Source organism: Lepisosteus platostomus, chromosome 14 (assembly GCF_059453375.1).
Source record: "Lepisosteus platostomus isolate fLepPlt1 chromosome 14, fLepPlt1.hap1, whole genome shotgun sequence".
Classification (NCBI taxonomy): domain Eukaryota; kingdom Metazoa; phylum Chordata; class Actinopteri; order Semionotiformes; family Lepisosteidae; genus Lepisosteus; species Lepisosteus platostomus.
Genome location: NC_142624.1, coordinates 23261612 through 23280215, shown reverse-complemented (window position 1 = coordinate 23280215; position 18604 = coordinate 23261612). Strand labels below are relative to the sequence as shown.

Genomic DNA, 18604 nt, shown 5'->3' with positions numbered 1-18604 from the left:
CTGAATCTCATTAAATGGAAATTTTATTTTGAAATTCTTACATTTTGCACTGGTGATATTTCATGATGTTCACTTTTCTTTTTTTCAGAAAAACCAAGTCCACCAGAGAAGCTTGGGGTTATAGATGTTACAAAACACAGTGTTTCACTGTCTTGGAGTAAACCAGAACACGATGGAGGCAGCAGAATCACAAGTTACCAAGTTGATGCCCTTGAAAAAGGCCAGCAGAATTGGGTGAAGTGTGCAGTAGTGAAAACTACACATCACATTGTCTCTGGTCTTAAAGAAAGTGCTGAATATTTCTTCCGTGTGAGGGCTGAAAACCAGGCTGGTCTCAGTGATCCGAAGGAAATGCTGCTTCCAGTTGTTGTGAAAGATCAGCTTGGTAAGTTTCCTCACAACTAAGGAAGACACATTGAAAAAATGTATTGTCTGGTTCATTCCTTTTATTTTATAGAGCTTTAAACAGTACTAACTAGATATTAACTCCCCGATTTATTATTTCTATGGAAATAATTGTACCATATATTTAAAGTGTTTGTTTAAAGATAGATTTGCCAGTTTGTTTTTTCACTATTCTTTTTATTCTTAACCTTTTCAGCCATGCAATCAATGTTTTTTTTTTTGCATTTCTAGAATCACCTGAAATTGATATGAAGAATTTTCCTCACAATACTGTCTATGTCAGAGCCGGTTCAAACCTTAAATTTGAAATTCCACTTTCTGGTAAACCCCTACCAAAAGTAACACTTTCAAAGGATAACCTTGCAGTGAAATCAACAATGAGATTCAACACAGAGACCACTGCTGACAGCATTATCATCAATCTCAAAGAAAGTATAGCAGCTGATGCTGGAAGATATGATATAACTGCCTCTAATTCAAGTGGAACAACAAAGTCATTTGTAAACATTGTGGTCTTAGATAGACCTGGCCCTCCAGTTGGCCCTGTTGAAATCAGTGATGTCACTGAAGACAATGTGACCCTAAGATGGCAACCACCTGTATATGATGGTGGAAGTCAAGTGACCAATTACATTGTACTCAAACGTGAAACAAGTACTGCTGCCTGGACAGAAGTGTCAGCAGCAGTTGCAAGAAGCATAATCAAAGTCATGAAGCTGACAACAGGAGAAGAGTATCAGTTCCGCATTAAGGCAGAGAACCGCTTTGGCATCAGTGATCACATTGATTCACAAAATGTCACCGTGAAACTCCCATACAGTAAGTATTTTTCTTATATATTTTTGCATTGATGAATATAAAATTCACATTGTTAACATACAGTACTTATTTTTTATTATTTTTTATTTTATTTACTTTAGCAATGCCTGGCCCACCATCAACACCTTGGGTTACTATGGTCACAAGAGAGAGCATCAGTGTCTGCTGGCATGAACCTGTGTCAGATGGAGGAAACCATGTATTTGGATATCACTTGCAGATGAAAGACAGAAATAGCATTCTGTGGCAGAAGGTTAACAAGACTGTCATTCGTGCAACCCACTTCAAAGTGACTAATATCAGTGCTGGTCTAATCTATGAGTTCCGAGTTCTGGCAGAAAATTCTGCTGGTATTGGCAAAGTCAGCAAAACATCTGACCCAGTGCTTGCAATTGATGCTTGCGGTAAATATATTTGTTTTTTGTATTTTAATTGGGAATTTTATTTGTCATTGTTTTATTTCACTTTTGTATTATGCTAGGACATGTTTTATAACTACTAATGTATTACGTATTTCAGAGCCTCCAACAAATGTACATGTGACAGATATCACAAAGAACTCCATAAGCCTGGCTTGGCAGAAGCCTCCTTATGATGGTGGAAGCAAGATCACAGGATACATTGTTGAGAAGAGAGATGCACCAAATGGAAGATGGACAAAAGCTAGCTTTACAAATGTCATAGAAACCAATTTCGCTGTGTCAGGATTGACCCAAGATGGAAAATATGAATTCAGAGTTTTTGCAAAGAATGCAATTGGCTCTATCAGTAATCCATCTCTGATTGCAGGACCTGTCACATGTGTTGATACATTTGGTAAGTTTTATTTCATCTACATGTAAAAGGGAAATAAAATCAATGTTGGTTTTTGTAATTACATTATAATTGTATCATTGTCTTTTAGGTGCTCCTGAAATTGACTTGCCACCGGAGTATTTAGATGTTGTAAAATACAAAGCTGGAGCATCAGTGAAAATTCAGATTGGAATTATTGCCAAACCCCTGCCAACAATTGAATGGTATAAGGATGGAAAGGAACTAGAAACAAGTGCTCAAGTGTCAATTGAAAATACCACGGACTCCTCTGCCATCATTATTAAGGATGCTGCACGTAACAACAGCGGAAGTTATGAGCTCAGACTTAAGAATTCAATGGGCTCAAAATCAGCTACTATTAAAGTACAGATTCTCGGTATGTTTTATGTGGTTTGTATTTTTGGCATTGTATTACATTTGTTAAAAACAGATATTTCTGAAAGTTGCTTTACAGATGGAATTTGTATAATGTAACCTTGATATGAGATTATTACCATAACTTATTATTTTAAGTCACATATTATATATTCTTATTAACAGATAAACCTGGACCTCCTATTGGACCTATTCAATTTAAAACAGTCACTGCTGAGAAGATCACAATAATGTGGGATCCTCCTACAGATGAGGGTGGTGCTCCTGTCACCCATTATATTGTGGAAAAACGTGAAACAAGCAGAGTTGTCTGGTCCCTCATATCAGAAAAACTGCAAGAGAGCCTTGTCTCTGTACAGAAGCTTATAAGAGGCAATGAATATGTTTTCCGTGTCAGAGGTGTTAATAAGTATGGAGTTGGAGAGCCTCTGGAATCTGAGCCTGTTGTTGCGAAGAATGCTTTTGGTAAGTGAATGCAAATGATAAAAAATAAGACACTTTGTTCTTTTTACTCATGAAACAGTTTCTTACTATGTTTATTTATTTTAGTCACTCCTGGACAGCCCAGCACACCTGAAGTCACAATGATAACCAAGTCTTCAATGACTGTGGTCTGGGAAAGGCCAACTGTTGATGGTGGCAGTGATATTAGAGGTTATTATCTGGAAAAACGTGAGAAAAAGAGCTTACGTTGGTTCAAGGTTATTAAAGATTCCATCCGTGATACTAGACAGAAAGTATCAAACTTGACAGAAGGAAATGAATACCACTTCCGTGTCTGTGCTATCAATGCAGCTGGAGAAGGTCCCTTCTCTGATGCATCCGATTTCTACAAAGCTGCTGATCCAGTTGGTAAGCATTCTTCTTTTCTTTATCATACTCTCTTTCTGTCCTTATGTTTCTTTAAAGATGTGCCTTGCACCTTTAAAAATTACCTGAACTTTTCAAATTGCTCTTCCTTCAGATCCTCCAAGTGAACCAACCAAACTCAAAGTTGTTGACTCAACTAAATCATCCATTACTCTTGGATGGCTCAAGCCTGTGTATGATGGAGGCAGTGAGGTTACCAGTTACATAGTTGAAAAGAGGGAAGGTGAAGAAACGGAATGGACTGTGGTTAGCTCAAAGGGTGAAGTCAGAACAACAGAGTTTGTTGTGTCTCACCTCAAACCTGGGGTCAACTACTTCTTCTGTGTGTCTGCTGTAAACTGTGCTGGAAAGGGAAACCCAATTGAAATGACAGAACCTGTGCAAGCTAAGGATATTCTTGGTATGTATTCAACAACCATGTGACAGTTTCTTTACTTTTACTAAAAGAGTTTTTCATAACATTGTCAGAAGCTAATAATTTGTTTTTGCTTTACTTTTTACAGAGGAGGCAGAGATTGATCTCGATGTTGCCCTGAGAACACAATACACAGTTAAAGCAGGCCAAGATGTAGAGATCATGATTCCATTTAAAGGCAGACCTGCTCCAAATGTCACCTGGAGAAAGGAAGAGAAGAACATCAGCAGTGATCCAAGATACAACATCCACAATACAGAATCATCTACATTACTTACCATCCCACAGGTCACTCGAGATGAGACTGGGAAATATGTTCTTCAGATTGAAAATGGAGTAGGAGAGCCTAAATCATCATTTGTGAATGTGAAAGTGCTTGATACACCAGGCGCCTGCCAAAAACTGCAGGTCAAGAATGTCACTCGTGGTAATGTAACTTTAGTGTGGGAACCACCTCTTGTCAATGGTGGTGCAGAAGTTACCAACTACATTATTGAAAAGAGAGATGCTACAAAGAGAGCCTATTCAAGTGTAACAAGTAAATGTTCTAATACCACATTTAAAGTTACTGACCTCTCTGAGAAGACTTCCTTCTTCTTCCGTGTGATGGCAGAAAATGAAAATGGAGTAGGTGAACCATGTGAGACAGCAGAACCAGTTAAAGCTACTGAGGTGCCAGGTCCAGTCAAAGATCTTTCAATGAAGGACTCAACAAAAACATCTGTGACATTACAGTGGAAGAAGCCCGATTATGATGGTGGCAGCATCATCACAGAATACATAATTGAAAATAAACTTAAAAATGAGCAAGAGTGGTCAATTGCAGGCACTACCAAAGCCTGTGAGTTTGAGGCTACTAAACTGAAAGAACTTGCAGAGATGGACTTCAGAGTATTTGCAAAGAATGAGAAAGGAAAAAGTGACTTTGCCCAAGTTGGACCAATCACCGTAAAGGACTATATTATTCCACCTGATGCAAACCTGTCAGACATCCCAGGAGGACAAATCAGTGTGCGCATTGGACATAATGTTCATGTAGAGATACCATATAAGGGAAAACCAAGGCCAACTGTGCAGTGGCTGAAAGACAATCTTCCTCTGAAAGAAAGTGAACAGATTCGCTTCAAGAAAACAGAAAACAAAGTGTCTCTGACAATTAAAAATGCAAGAAAAGATAATTCAGGCAAATATACTTTAGTTCTTGATAACAATGTCTGCAGAAAGTCATTCAGTTTTCAAGTTAACACCATTGGTCCACCATCTAAGCCAAAAGGTCACATTCGATTTGATGAAATCAGAGCTGAGAGTATAATTATATCTTGGGATGTGCCTGAGGAGGATGGAGGTGGAGAAATTACATGCTACAGTGTAGAGAAACGTGAGACTTCCCAAACAGCTTGGAAGATGGTTTGTTCAAGTGTGGCCAGAGCAACATTTAAGATCCCTAACTTAATCAAAGGAACAGAATACCAATTCAGAGTGCGTGCAGAAAACAGATATGGAGTAAGTGAGGCCCTTGTTTCACATGATGTAATTGCAAAACATCAGTACCGTCCACCAGGTCCACCAGGAAAGCCAGTGGTGTACAATGTTACTTGTGATGGCATGTCAATTCAATGGGATGCACCATTGTACGATGGAGGCTCAGAGGTTACTGGATTCTATGTGGAGAAGAAGGAAAGAAATAGTATTCTCTGGCAGAAAATAAATACTTCACCTATATCTGGAAGAGACTACAGAATTACTGGTCTAATTGAAGGTCTGGAATATCAATTCAGAGTATGTGCAGAGAATAATGCTGGTCTGAGCCCTTGCAGTGAGCCTAGCAAACACACCTTGGCTGTCTCTCCAGTTGGTAAGAATTTTACATCTATTTATCTGCATTTGGAAAAGCATTCTAGTTTCTAATTTCTTAGAGATTTTTGTTTCAGTTGTGTAACAATAATGTATAAAATATTGTTACTTATTTTAGATCCTCCTGGTACACCTGACTACATTGATGTAACAAGGGACTCTGTCACACTTAAATGGGAACCTCCTTTGCGTGATGGAGGCAGCAAAATTGTTGCCTACAGCGTGGAAAAACGTCAAGGAAAAGGACGCTGGTTGAGATGCAACTTCACCGATATTACTGAATGCCAGTACACTGTGTCTGGTCTTGCATCTGGTGACCGCTTTGAATTTAGAGTGATTGCCAGAAATGCAGTTGGCACAGTTAGTCCACCTTCACAGTCCTCTGGATACATCATGACAAGAGATGAAAGCAGTAAGTATTTGACAAGTTTGTCTTAGTGAATGCTCAGAATAATCTACAGTCAAACTTGAATAAAATGTTTTTCTCTCCTTTATAGTTCCTCCATCGATTGAATTTGGTGCAGAACACTTTGAAGGTCTCACAGTCAAAGCAGGAGAGAGTATTAGGCTTAAAGTCCTTATCAAGGGTCGACCAGTTCCTCAAGTAACTTGGTTCAAGGATGGAAAAGAAATTGATAAGAAGACAATGGTTGATATTGACATTAAAACAGTCATTGGATCAAGCAGCCTCTTTATCAGAGATGCTGATCGTAATCACCGGGGTATATATAGTGTTGAAGCCAAGAATTCTTCTGGAACCAAGAAAGCAGATATTAACGTCAGAGTACAAGGTGTGTATTTGTGTATTTTTGTATTTGTATTAACATACACTGCTGTACAAATCTGTAGACACTTTAGGGACAGTGGTTGTAATATATACATAAAATAAGCATAAAAAATGTATTTAATGACTATACAAGTGCTTTCTATTATTATAACTACTATTATAACAACTTTGGATGTGGAAAATGTATGTAAAAAAATTAACAGGCTTTAATTCACATTAATCACGATCTTCAAAACCATAAGATAAACTACACATGAGCAGCCAATATTAAGTGTAATTGCAAATCCATCATATTTTCCAGTCAAATTCTAATTTCTAATTGACCCATTGTCAAGAGCTCCACATCTTGAGCATAATTTTTTCTTTTGTACTCAGCGATAAAGATAAATGGCTACTTTTTTTACCACAAATCATATAATGTATCAAGAATAATTATTGGTACTACAAAATCTATCTAAAATTTCAGTAGATGGTTACCATAGAATTATGTTTCTCTATTAAGAAGGATAAAAGTGTATGTAACTTCTGGTTGTTAGGAATCGTTTTTTGTGGTTTCTACAAACTGAGCAGTTTATACTCCTTGGTGCTAATTGATGCCAGGACCTGTTCTGCTTGCCTCTTGAGATTTGTTTTCTGCAATCAGGCTTTGGTTTCAAAGGTGCTTAGCTAAAGTGTGTTATTTACAGCAGCATGAACATAAAGAACTTTAAGTCCCTCCTTAGCTGGCTACAGATAGGCCCCTTTACTTCTGACTTAAACACTCTAAATTAGTACAATGTTAGACACTCATTTTTCCTTCAGTTGAAATGCAATTGGGTAAAAACTAATTAATATTGGCTTTCAATTAGAAAACCCATTCAAATTTATAAGAGCATGAAGCACATTTGAATACTGAAATCAGTTATGCTGCAACTAAAGAATTCATCTAGAGCATATACTAGATAGTGGAGAATTCCCAAATAACAATGAACAGTGCAATATGTATCAGCCTTTTACACATCATAGTACATATAGTATAATAAACAAGTAAAAATATAAATATTTCAAATTACGTTGATTTTCATGATCATCTGATTATGTTTTTTTTAGATACACCTGGACCACCTGCTGGACCCTTGCATTTCACTAACATTACTGGAGAAAAGGCCACTCTGTACTGGAATCCTCCTGACAATGATGGCTGTGCTGCAATCAGCCACTATGTGATTGAAAAACGGGAAACATCCAGAATCTCTTGGGCACTTGTTAATGACAAGTGTGAAGCGTGCTCATTTACTGCCACAAAGCTGATTAAGGGCAATGAATACCAGTTCCGTGTCTGTGCAGTGAATAAGTTTGGTGTTGGCAGACCACTGGAATCAGAATCTATAGTTGCACAAATCCAATTCAGTAAGTTTTTTTTTCATGTTTAGTTATTTGCTTGAAAACTGAATTACATGTATCAATTAATAACAAAACATATTTCTATATATATATATGTTTTTTTAATATTGCTACTTTTTTGCAGCTGTACCAGAGGCTCCTGGCACTCCTGATGCAACCCATGTCACTGGAGACAGCATTACACTTTCTTGGACAAGACCAAGAAGTGATGGTGGAAATGAAATTAAGCATTACATTCTTGAAAGACGTGAAAAGAAGAGCATACGATGGGTGAAAGTATCTTCTAAGAGGCCAATAACTGAAGCCAGATACAGAGTAACTGGGCTGACTGAAGGAAATGAATATGAGTTCCATGTCATGGCTGAAAATGATGCTGGAATTGGACCATGTAGTTCAACATCAAGACTCATCAAATGTAGAGAACCAACCAGTGCACCAAGTGCTCCAACTGTGGTAAAGGTAACTGACACTACAAAGACATCAGTCAGCTTGGAATGGACCACACCTGTCTTTGATGGTGGAATGGAAATAATTGGATATGTCATTGAAATGTGCAAAGCCAGCCTTGAAGAATGGCATAAAGTCAATCTTGAAACTTGTATCAACACTAAATATACTGCAACGGAATTAGAACCTGGTGAAGAATATAAATTCCGTGTGTGTGCACTTAATGGTGTTGGAAAAGGAGAGTACTGTGAAATTCCTAATCCTGTTCAGACTGTAGACAGGCTGACATCACCAGAGATTGACATTGATGCCAGTTTCAAACAGACTCACATTGTGAAATCAGGCAGTACCATTCTTCTTCGTATCACTTTCAAAGGAAAACCTGTTCCTGTGGCTACCTGGACCAAGGGAGATGGAGAACTTGGTGTCAGGGCAGATGTTCACACAACAGACACCCACAGTACACTTACAATTGAAGACTGCAATAGGTATGATGCTGGAAAATACACCCTCACTTTAGAGAACAACAGTGGAAGCAAATCTATTACTTTCACAGTGAAGGTACAAGATACCCCAGGACCACCAGGTCCAATTACCTTTAAGGATGTGACAAGAGGATCTTTGACTTTGATGTGGGATGCCCCAGCTAATGATGGAGGTGCTCGTATCAATCATTATATTGTTGAAAAACGGGAGGCTAGCCGTCGTAGTTGGCAAGAAGTCAGTGGGAAATGCACACGTCAAATCCTCAGAGTTTCTGACCTTGCAGAAGGTGTGGCATATTTCTTCCGGGTTACTGCAGAGAACCAATATGGCCCAGGTGAACCATATGAAATGCCAGATCCAATTGTTGCAACTGAAGAACCCGCTCCTCCTAAGAGACTGGATATTATTGATACAACAAAATCTTCTGCCACTTTGGCCTGGTTGAAACCTGAACATGATGGTGGAAGTCGCATCACAGGCTATGTTGTTGAAACTAAACAAAAGGGATCAGATCACTGGGTCATTGGTGGCCACACTAAAGCTCTGAATATAGTGATTGAAGGCTTGATAGAGAACACAGAATATGAATTCCGTGTCAAAGCTAAAAATGATGCTGGCTTCAGTGAACCAAGAGAATCTTTCTCATCTGTAATTATTAAGGAGCCACAAATTGAACCTACTGCAGATCTTAGTGGAATTACAAACCAGCTTATTACTTGCAAAGCTGGAAGTACATTCACAATTGATATTCCTATTAGTGGACGTCCAGTTCCTAAGGTAACCTGGAAACTTGAAGAAATGAGACTAAAAGAAACAGACAAAGTCAACATCAAGACCACAAAAGACAGAACCACCTTGACTGTAAAAGACACCATGAGATTCGACTCTGGCAAATATTATCTCATCCTTGAAAATGTTGCAGGAGTGAGAACCTTCACTGTTACTGTTAATGTTATTGGCAGACCAGGTCAAGCCACTGGTCCTGTTGAAGTTTCATCAATCTCTTCAGAATCCTGTGTATTGACTTGGAAAGAACCAGAAGATGATGGTGGAACTGAAATAACTAACTATATTGTGGAGAAGCGTGAGTCTGGATCAACAACTTGGCAGCTTGTAAACTCCAGTGTTAAGCGAACACAGATCAAAGTCACGCATCTCACCAAGTACATGGAATACACATTCCGTGTCTGTGCTGAAAACAGATTTGGAGTAAGCAAGCCTATTGAATCTCCTCCTATTGTCGCTGAACATCCATTTGGTGGGTATAATTTTAATTTGTTATATTATTTTAGGATAAATGAATTTATGAAAAAGTATTTGTATATAACTCTGATTTTTGTTTCCCCAAAGTTCCACCAAGTTCACCAACAAGACCTGAAGTATTCTTTGTCTCGGCAAGTGCTATGTCCATTCGCTGGGAGGAACCATATCATGATGGTGGCAGCAAGGTTACAGGATATTGGATAGAAAAGAAGGAACGCAACACCATTCTTTGGGTGAAGGAGAACAAGATTCCATGCTTTGAATGTCACTATAAAGTATCGACTCTTGTAGAAGGCTTGGAGTACCAATTCAGGGTATATGCAATGAACGCTGCTGGGCTGAGCAAAGCTAGTGAAGCTTCAAGACCAATGATAGCTCAGAATCCAGTTGGTAAGTATTACATTAGTTGAAAACCAATTTCCTTTGAAAACACAGCCTATCTTTGGCAATAAGTAAACATTCTCTCATTTTTCACATTTAGATCCACCAGGCAAACCAGAGGTTACAGATGTGACAAGGTCCACAGTATCACTGAAATGGTCTGTGCCATTCAGTGACGGTGGAAGCAAGATTGTGGGATACATTGTGGAACGCAAGCCATACAGTGAAACTGGAGATGGACGCTGGCTAAAGTGTAACTACACAACAGTTACAGAAACAAACTTCACTGTAACAGCATTGGGTGAGGGAGAAGTGTATGAATTCCGTGTTATTGCAAAGAATGCATCTGGAGTACACAGTGCACCTTCCGAATCAACAGGAGCTATCACATGCAAAGATGAATACAGTAAGATATTTTTATATATTATTTGTATGATATTTAAGTGCAAACATTTGTTCTCACTTAGTTTATAATGTATTGTTTTAATGATGTCATTTTCAACCTTTTAGCACCTCCTAAAGCAGAGCTTGACAGCAAACTTATAGGAGAGATCATCACCATCAGAGCTGGATCAGATCTTGTTCTAGATGCTTCTGTTGGAGGCAAACCTGATCCCAAAGTCTTCTGGTCCAAAGGCGAGAAAGAGCTTGAGCTTTGTGAAAAGATCTCCTTGCAATACACCAACAAACGTGCTATGGCAATAATCAAATTCTGTGATAGAAATGACAGTGGAAGATACATACTAACAGTAAAGAATGCCAGTGGAGTAAAGACTGCTTCTGTCAATGTCAAAGTTCTAGGTAAGTATAGAAATAAATATGGTGAATTACTTGTCAGTTCTTATCCTTATGGTTTCTAAATGAAATGTGGCTTGATTCTTTTTCTGGAAAAATAACACCTGAACCTTTTTTTTCTCATTTAATTAGATACACCTGGACCTTGTGATGATAAGATTACCATAAGTAGAGTGACGGAAGAAAAATGCACATTGTCCTGGAAAATACCATCCGAGGATGGTGGAGCTGCAGTTACTCATTATATTGTTGAGAGACGTGAAACTAGCAGACTTAACTGGGTAATAGCAGAAGCAGAGTGCAAGACCCTGTCATGTGTTGTTACAAGACTGATAAAGAACAATGAATACATCTTCCGTGTCAGAGGTGTAAACAAGTATGGGCCTGGTGTGCCACTGGAATCTGAACCGATTATTGCCAGAAACGCATTCAGTAAGTTCTATATTTGTTCCTGAAATAGTCCATGTTAGTTAATATGAATTTTTTATAATGAAGTATGAAATTAAATTGTCTTTTGTTTTCACAGCAATACCATCTTCACCTGGAGCACCAGAAATAACTGGTGTTGGAAAAGAACATGTCATTATTGAGTGGCTGAAGCCAGAAACAGATGGTGGCAGTGAAATTAGCAACTATCTTGTTGATAAGCGTGAAAAGAAGAGTGTAAGGTGGACCAGAGTCAACAAAGAATATACTGTCTATGACACAAGACTAAAAATTACTGGTCTATTGGAAGGTAGTGACTACCAGTTCCGTGTAACTGCTGTTAATGCAGCAGGTAACAGTGAACCAAGTGAAGCATCCTTATATGCATGCTGCAGAGAACCAACATGTAAGTCACACTTTCAGCATTACTCAAAATCTATCTGCTCAACTGAAACATGAAAGAAAACAAAATATTAATTACTTTCTGATTTGATTTGTTTCAGATACTCCAGCTGCACCCTCAATCCCACGTGTTGTAGATACTACAAAACATAGCATTAGCCTTGCATGGACAAGACCTATGTATGATGGTGGTGCTGATGTGATTGGATATATTCTTGAAATGAAAGAAGAAGGAACAGATCAGTGGTACAGGCCTCATACCACTTCAACCTTGAGGAATGCAGAATACACTGCGACCACTCTTGTGAGCAGTAAGAAGTACTGCTTCAGAGTGGCAGCAGTTAATGTGAATGGAACTGGTGAATTCAGTGAGGCATGTGCTGAAATTGAGCCAATTGAAAGAATTGGTAAGTGGTTGAGCTACATTAATTTGGTTAGATTATGTCACTTTTGGACTTTTATTATCCTTTTATTCCATGCTGAAAGCAAAAAAGAGACACGTTTCTCTCTCTGTGTCTCTTACCTTTTCCTTTCAGCATGAGATAAACCTTTACCTGTTCCTTTGCAGTCTATGCATGCTGATGCAGATGCATACTTGAACTTTTACTGTATTTGTTACTCAGAACCACCAGATTTGGAGATTGCAGATGATCTGAAAAAGACTGTTACTTTGAGAGCTGGAAATTCTCTGCGCCTCATGATCTCTGTGTCTGGAAGGCCTACTCCAATTATCAACTGGAGTAAACCTGGTGTGGATCTCACAAGTCGAGGATTTATTGACACAACTGACAGTTACACAATTCTCACAATTGACAAAGTAAACCGCTATGATGCTGGTAAATATACAGTTGAGGCCGAGAACCAATCTGGCAAGAAAGCAGCCACAATTCTTGTCAAGATATATGGTAAGCTTTGATATAATCTTTATCACTTGAGTTTATATACTGTATTATATTTTTTTAAACCAATTCATTGTTTTTTGCTGATATGCACTTAAAACAATGGTTTCATTTTTTAGATACCCCTGGACCTCCTGCAGCTGTCAGAGTTAAAGAAATTACTAAAGAATCAGCGATAATCACATGGGATGTTCCAAGTGTTGATGGTGGAGCTCCTGTGAATAACTATATCATCGAGCGACGTGAAGCATCTATGAGAGCCTACAAGACAGTAACAGTTAAATGCAGCAAGACCTTTTATAGAATTACTGGCCTGGCAGAAGGAATGCTGTATTACTTCAGAGTTTTGCCAGAAAATATCTATGGTATAGGTGAACCACGCGAAACTAGTGATGCTGTTCTGGTATCTGATGTTCCTATGGTTCCACAAACTCTGAATGTTGTGGATGTAACCAAGACTACAGTGATCTTGGCTTGGGAGAAACCACTTCATGATGGTGGCAGCAGACTTACCGGCTATCTCATTGAAGCTTGCAAGCCTGGCACAGACAGATGGATGAAGGTTGCCAATGTTAAACCAACAGTCCTTGAACACACCATCGTTTCCCTGAATGAAAATGAGCAATACCTGTTTAGAGTCAGAGCAACAAACACAAAGGGTGCTAGTGAGCCAAGAGAGATTGTCACACCTGTTACTGTACAAGAACAAAGAGGTATTTAAAATACTATAGCTGTATGTTGACTGCATGTTATTTCAAATTTAATGTATCTAAAGAATTTATTTCTGATCCTATTTCTTGCTTTCTGTTTCTAGTAATGCCTAAAATTGATCTGGCTGGCATTCCTCAAAAGACTGTTAATGTACCAGCGGGCCGACCCATTGAACTACACATCCCAATAATTGGACGACCTCCTCCTGTTTGCACATGGTACTTTGGTGGCTCTAAGATCAAAGAAATTGATCGGGTCAAGATTGAAACAACTGGAAAATACACCAAACTGACTGTGCGTGAAACCACAATTGATGACACTGGAGACTATATGCTTGAAGTGAAGAATGTCACAGGATGTACCATGGAAACCATCAAAGTGATAATTCTTGGTAAGAATCTAGAAAAGAAGTACTTACTGCATCTTTACTAAGAGCTTCTAAATGCTTAATTTATTGCTTTTTGTCTAAAAATAGATAAACCAGGGGAGCCTACAGGACCTATAAGGATAGATGAAGTGGATGCAACATCTGTCTCTATTAGCTGGGATCCACCTGAGAAAGATGGAGGTGCAACAATCAGTGGTTATGTTGTTGAACAGCGCGATGCCCATCGTCCAGGATGGCTTCCTGTATCTGAATCTGTCACAAGACCTATGTTCAAGTTCACCAGACTGACTGAAGGAACAGAATATGTATTCCGTGTTGCTGCTACAAACCGCTTTGGAATTGGTTCTTTCTTGCAGTCTGAAATTGTAGAGTGCAAGAGTGCTAAGAGTAAGTTTTTTTTGTATGATTGTATGTGTTGTGCTTTTTCTTTGTTTTTTTTATTTACTTTGCTGTTACAGCATGAGCATCTAAACTAATTCATCATTTTGAATGAATGTTCTCAATTCACTTACATGGTTGAGTGATTGTTATTATTAATAATAATTCTTACTTCGGTCCAAATCTATTTTTAAATTTCTTGTAGAAAAGCAAATATAAAGTTGTGTTTTCTTTTAATAGCCATTCCAGGGCCTCCTGGCACACCAGACATATTTGATATTTCCCGTGATGGAATGACAATTACCTGGCACCCACCAGATGAAGATGGAGGCTCTCAGGTGACAGGATATATCATTGAACGTAAAGAGGTTCGATCTGATAGATGGGTCCGTGCTAATAAGAATCCTGTGACAATGACACGATACAGATCCACTGGTTTGATTGAAGGCTTGGAGTATGAGCACAGAGTTACAGCCATCAATTCAAGAGGCATTGGTAAACCCAGTCGTCCTTCTAAACCTGCAGTAGCTATGGATCCTATTGGTATGTATTTTTTCTTTTTCAAATAAACTACGGATTAAATGTATAATAAATAGCCATTTGCACATCATGAGAATTGAACCATACTTTTTTATTTTTTTTAATATTTCAAATAGACCCACCAGGAAAGCCACAGAACCCAAGGGTTACTGATACAACAAGGACATCAGTTTCTCTTGCCTGGAGTCCACCTGATGAAGAAGGAGGCTCAAAGGTTACTGGATATCTTATTGAAATGCAGAAGGTTGATCAATATGAATGGACAAAATGCAACACAACCCCGACAAAGATCTGTGAATATACTCTGACCCATATGCCACAGGGAGCTGAATATAGGTTCCACATCTTAGCATGTAATGCTGGAGGACCTGGTGAGCCTGCTGAGGTCCCAGGAACAGTAAAAGTTACAGAAATGCTGGGTAAGGCACATTATATAATTGTAAAACAAAGATTCTTTATTCATGTTATCCATATACAGTTCATATTCCTTAAAATGTATTATTGACTGGAATTCTGCTTAATTTCTTTCAGCATATCCTGATTATGAGCTGGATCCAAAATACCAGGAAGGCCTTGTTGTTAGACAAGGTGGAGTCATCAGGCTGTCTGTGCCTATCAAAGGCAAACCTATACCAATCTGCAAATGGACAAAGGAAGGTCGGGATATTTCTCACAGAGCCATGATTGCCACCTCTGAAACACACACTGAGCTTGTAATTAAGGAAGCTGACAGAGATGACTCTGGCACTTATGATCTTGTGCTGGAGAATAAGTGTGGGAAAAAGGCAGTGTATATCAAGGTTAAAGTAATTGGACGTCCAGATCCACCAGAAGGTCCACTTGAGTTTGATGACATCCAGGCTCGCTCTGTAAGAGTGAGTTGGAGAGCACCTGCTGATGATGGTGGCTCGGATATTCTTGGTTACATTGTTGAGAGAAGAGAAGTTCCCAAGGCTGCCTGGTATACTGTGGATGCTAGAGTTAAAGAGACATCTCTGGTCGTCAAGGGCCTGAAAGAAAATGTTGAGTACCACTTCAAGGTGACAGCAGAAAACCAGTTTGGCACTAGCAGGTCCTTAAAATCAGAAGAAGCTGTCATACCAAAAACACCTCTCTGTAAGTATTTTCTTTGTATGTCATATTTGATTTTACTGAACCATATTTAAAGTCCATGGCTGAATTCATTTTTCTTCCATCCACAGGCCCTCCAGAGCCATCCAGCAATCCACCAGAGATACTGGATGTTACAAAGAGCACTGTCAGTCTATCATGGTCCAGACCTAAGGATGACGGTGGCTCTCGTGTAACTGGTTATTACATTGATCGTAAAGAGACATCCACTGATAAATGGGTCCGTCATAATAAAACACACATCACTACTACCATGTATACTCTAACTGGACTTGTGCCTGATGCAGAATATCAGTTCCGTGTCATAGCCCAAAATGATATTGGTCTAAGTGAGCCAGGCCCTTCATCTGATCCGGTTATATGCAAAGATCCATTTGGTGAGTAAAATGTGATTGTTTAACACAATATCCATCCTGTAATTAGAAATTTGGCACTTGTTTCAGCAATAACTATAATGTCTCTCTTTTTTCTTTAGATAAACCAAGCCAGCCAGGCGAGATTGATGTAATTTCTGTCACCAAGGATAGTATAACCATACATTGGGAACGTCCTGAATGTGATGGAGGCAAAGAGATTCTAGGATACTGGGTTGAATATCGCCAGTCTGGTGACAGTGCATGGAAGAAATGCAATAAAGAACGTGTGAAAGACAGGCAGTTTACCATGGGTGGTCTCCTTGAGGCCACAGAGTATGAATTCAGAATACTTGCTGAGAATGAAACTGGAATCAGCAGACCTCGCAGAACAGCTATGACAATTAAAACTAAATTGACTGGTATGTATAACATAAAATATTTATATTAAGGTGGCAAGCAATATGACGTCCTGAATGAACTCATACATCTGGCTTATTTTTTTAACAGCTGGAGAAGCACCATCTCTCAGGAAGGAAATTGAGGATGTTACCACTAAACTTGGAGAACCAGCTACTCTGAAATGCCAGATTATTGGTAGACCTCTTCCTGAAATTAAGTGGTACAGATATGGCAAGGAGCTAATACAAAGTCGTAAATACAAAATGAGCTCTGATGGCCGCAACCATTCACTAACTGTGGTAACAGATGAACAAGAAGATGAAGGCTTATATACTTGCAGAGCAATCAATGATGCTGGAGAAATTGAGACCAGCGGAAAACTCTTCCTACAGGCTGCCCCTCAGTTCCATCCTGGATTCCCATTGAAAGAGAAATACTATGCAGGATATGGAACAAGCCTTCGTCTACATGTTGTGTACATTGGACGTCCAGTACCTCAGATCTTATGGTTCTATGCAAAGAAGCCTTTGCAGCCATCTGAGAATGTGATTATTGAAAACACTGAGCACTACACTCATCTAGTGATTAGGAATGTGCAGCGGAAGACGAATGCTGGAAAATACAAAGTCCAAATCAGCAACACCCTTGGAACAGTTAGCACTGTTCTCAATGTTGAAATACAAGGTAAATCTTCTTAAAGACTTTGACTGTGTTAATCATATAACTATGGAAAATATCTGTTATAGAAAACAAATTGATTTTTTCTGTGTTTAAAATTTGTATATAATTCATTTTTTATTGTTTCTAAATAGATAAACCAGCTATACCTGAAGGACCAGTGGTTGTTGATGCCCTGTTAAAGAACTCTGTGGTAATTAGCTGGAAACCTCCAGCAGATGATGGTGGAGCATTGATTACAAATTATATTGTTGAGAAACGTGAAGCAAAGGAAGGTGAACAATGGCACCTGGTATCTTCTTCAATTTCTGGAACTTCCTGTAGAATTGTAAACCTTACTGAAAGTGCTGGCTATTACTTCCGAGTTTCAGCTCAGAACCAATACGGCACAAGTGAACCACTGGAGATTTCTTCTGTTGTCGTCATTAAGAGTCCATTTGGTAAGTTTTTTGCAAAGAAAAATTATATTTATGTATTGATATAATTACATGTTTACACTTCATAAGAGTGACATTTATTCCCACTTACATTTTGCAGAGAAACCTGGACCACCACTCCAACCTGTTGTAACTGGAGTAACAAAAGATTCATGTGTTGTGTCTTGGAAGCCCCCTGCAAGTGATGGAGGTGCAAAGATCAGAAATTATTACCTTGAGAAACGGGAAAAGAAACAGAACAAATGGATTACAGTGACATCTGAGGAAATCCATGAAACAGTCTATTCTGTCAAAGGTCTCATTGAAGGCTCTGAATATGAATTCCGAGTAAAATGTGAAAATCTGGGAGGTGAGAGTGAATGGAGTGAGATATCAGAGTCCATTATTCCAAAATCAGATGTACCTATAAAAGCACCTGCATTCAAGGAAGAGTTGAGAAACCTCAGTGTCAAATACAAGAGCAATGCTACTTTTGTATGCAAGGTCACTGGACACCCCAAGCCTGTGGTGAAATGGTTCAAGCGTGGAAAGGAAATTTTGCCTGATGGTGAAAAGATCAAAATACAAGAATTCAAAGGTGGTTACTACCAACTTGTTATCACTTCTGTTAATGAAGAAGACTCCACAGTATACCAGGTCAGAGCTACAAACCAGGGAGGATCCATTTCAACAACTGTCTCTCTGGATGTTGAAGGTAAGTACATAACAATCAAGTACATTTTTACCTCTCTTAATTTTCCAAACATTAATGATGATGTATTAA

General features: G+C 38.7%; 1 protein-coding gene across 46 annotated transcripts in view; it reads left to right on the top strand.

Annotated features, from left to right (window-relative positions):
• Positions 1–18604, top strand: part of ttn.2 (titin, tandem duplicate 2) — a 171077-nt gene that overhangs the window by 142608 nt on the left and 9865 nt on the right. For all 46 annotated transcript variants that reach the window (XM_088605106.1, XM_088605104.1, XM_088605102.1 and 43 more), the window contains 31 exons: positions 89–385; positions 637–1224; positions 1326–1628; positions 1744–2040; positions 2129–2416; positions 2581–2880; positions 2965–3267; positions 3380–3685; positions 3789–5555; positions 5673–5966; positions 6052–6345; positions 7431–7730; positions 7849–9915; positions 10008–10310; positions 10402–10707; positions 10812–11102; positions 11229–11528; positions 11623–11928; positions 12026–12331; positions 12548–12829; positions 12943–13536; positions 13638–13925; positions 14010–14309; positions 14541–14843; positions 14957–15259; positions 15372–15956; positions 16043–16348; positions 16447–16746; positions 16835–17410; positions 17539–17844; positions 17942–18535. In XM_088605106.1, the coding sequence (XP_088461232.1) occupies positions 89–385; positions 637–1224; positions 1326–1628; positions 1744–2040; positions 2129–2416; positions 2581–2880; positions 2965–3267; positions 3380–3685; positions 3789–5555; positions 5673–5966; positions 6052–6345; positions 7431–7730; positions 7849–9915; positions 10008–10310; positions 10402–10707; positions 10812–11102; positions 11229–11528; positions 11623–11928; positions 12026–12331; positions 12548–12829; positions 12943–13536; positions 13638–13925; positions 14010–14309; positions 14541–14843; positions 14957–15259; positions 15372–15956; positions 16043–16348; positions 16447–16746; positions 16835–17410; positions 17539–17844; positions 17942–18535 (13953 nt within the window). The remainder of the gene's footprint in view (positions 1–88; positions 386–636; positions 1225–1325; positions 1629–1743; positions 2041–2128; positions 2417–2580; positions 2881–2964; positions 3268–3379; positions 3686–3788; positions 5556–5672; positions 5967–6051; positions 6346–7430; positions 7731–7848; positions 9916–10007; positions 10311–10401; positions 10708–10811; positions 11103–11228; positions 11529–11622; positions 11929–12025; positions 12332–12547; positions 12830–12942; positions 13537–13637; positions 13926–14009; positions 14310–14540; positions 14844–14956; positions 15260–15371; positions 15957–16042; positions 16349–16446; positions 16747–16834; positions 17411–17538; positions 17845–17941; positions 18536–18604) is intronic.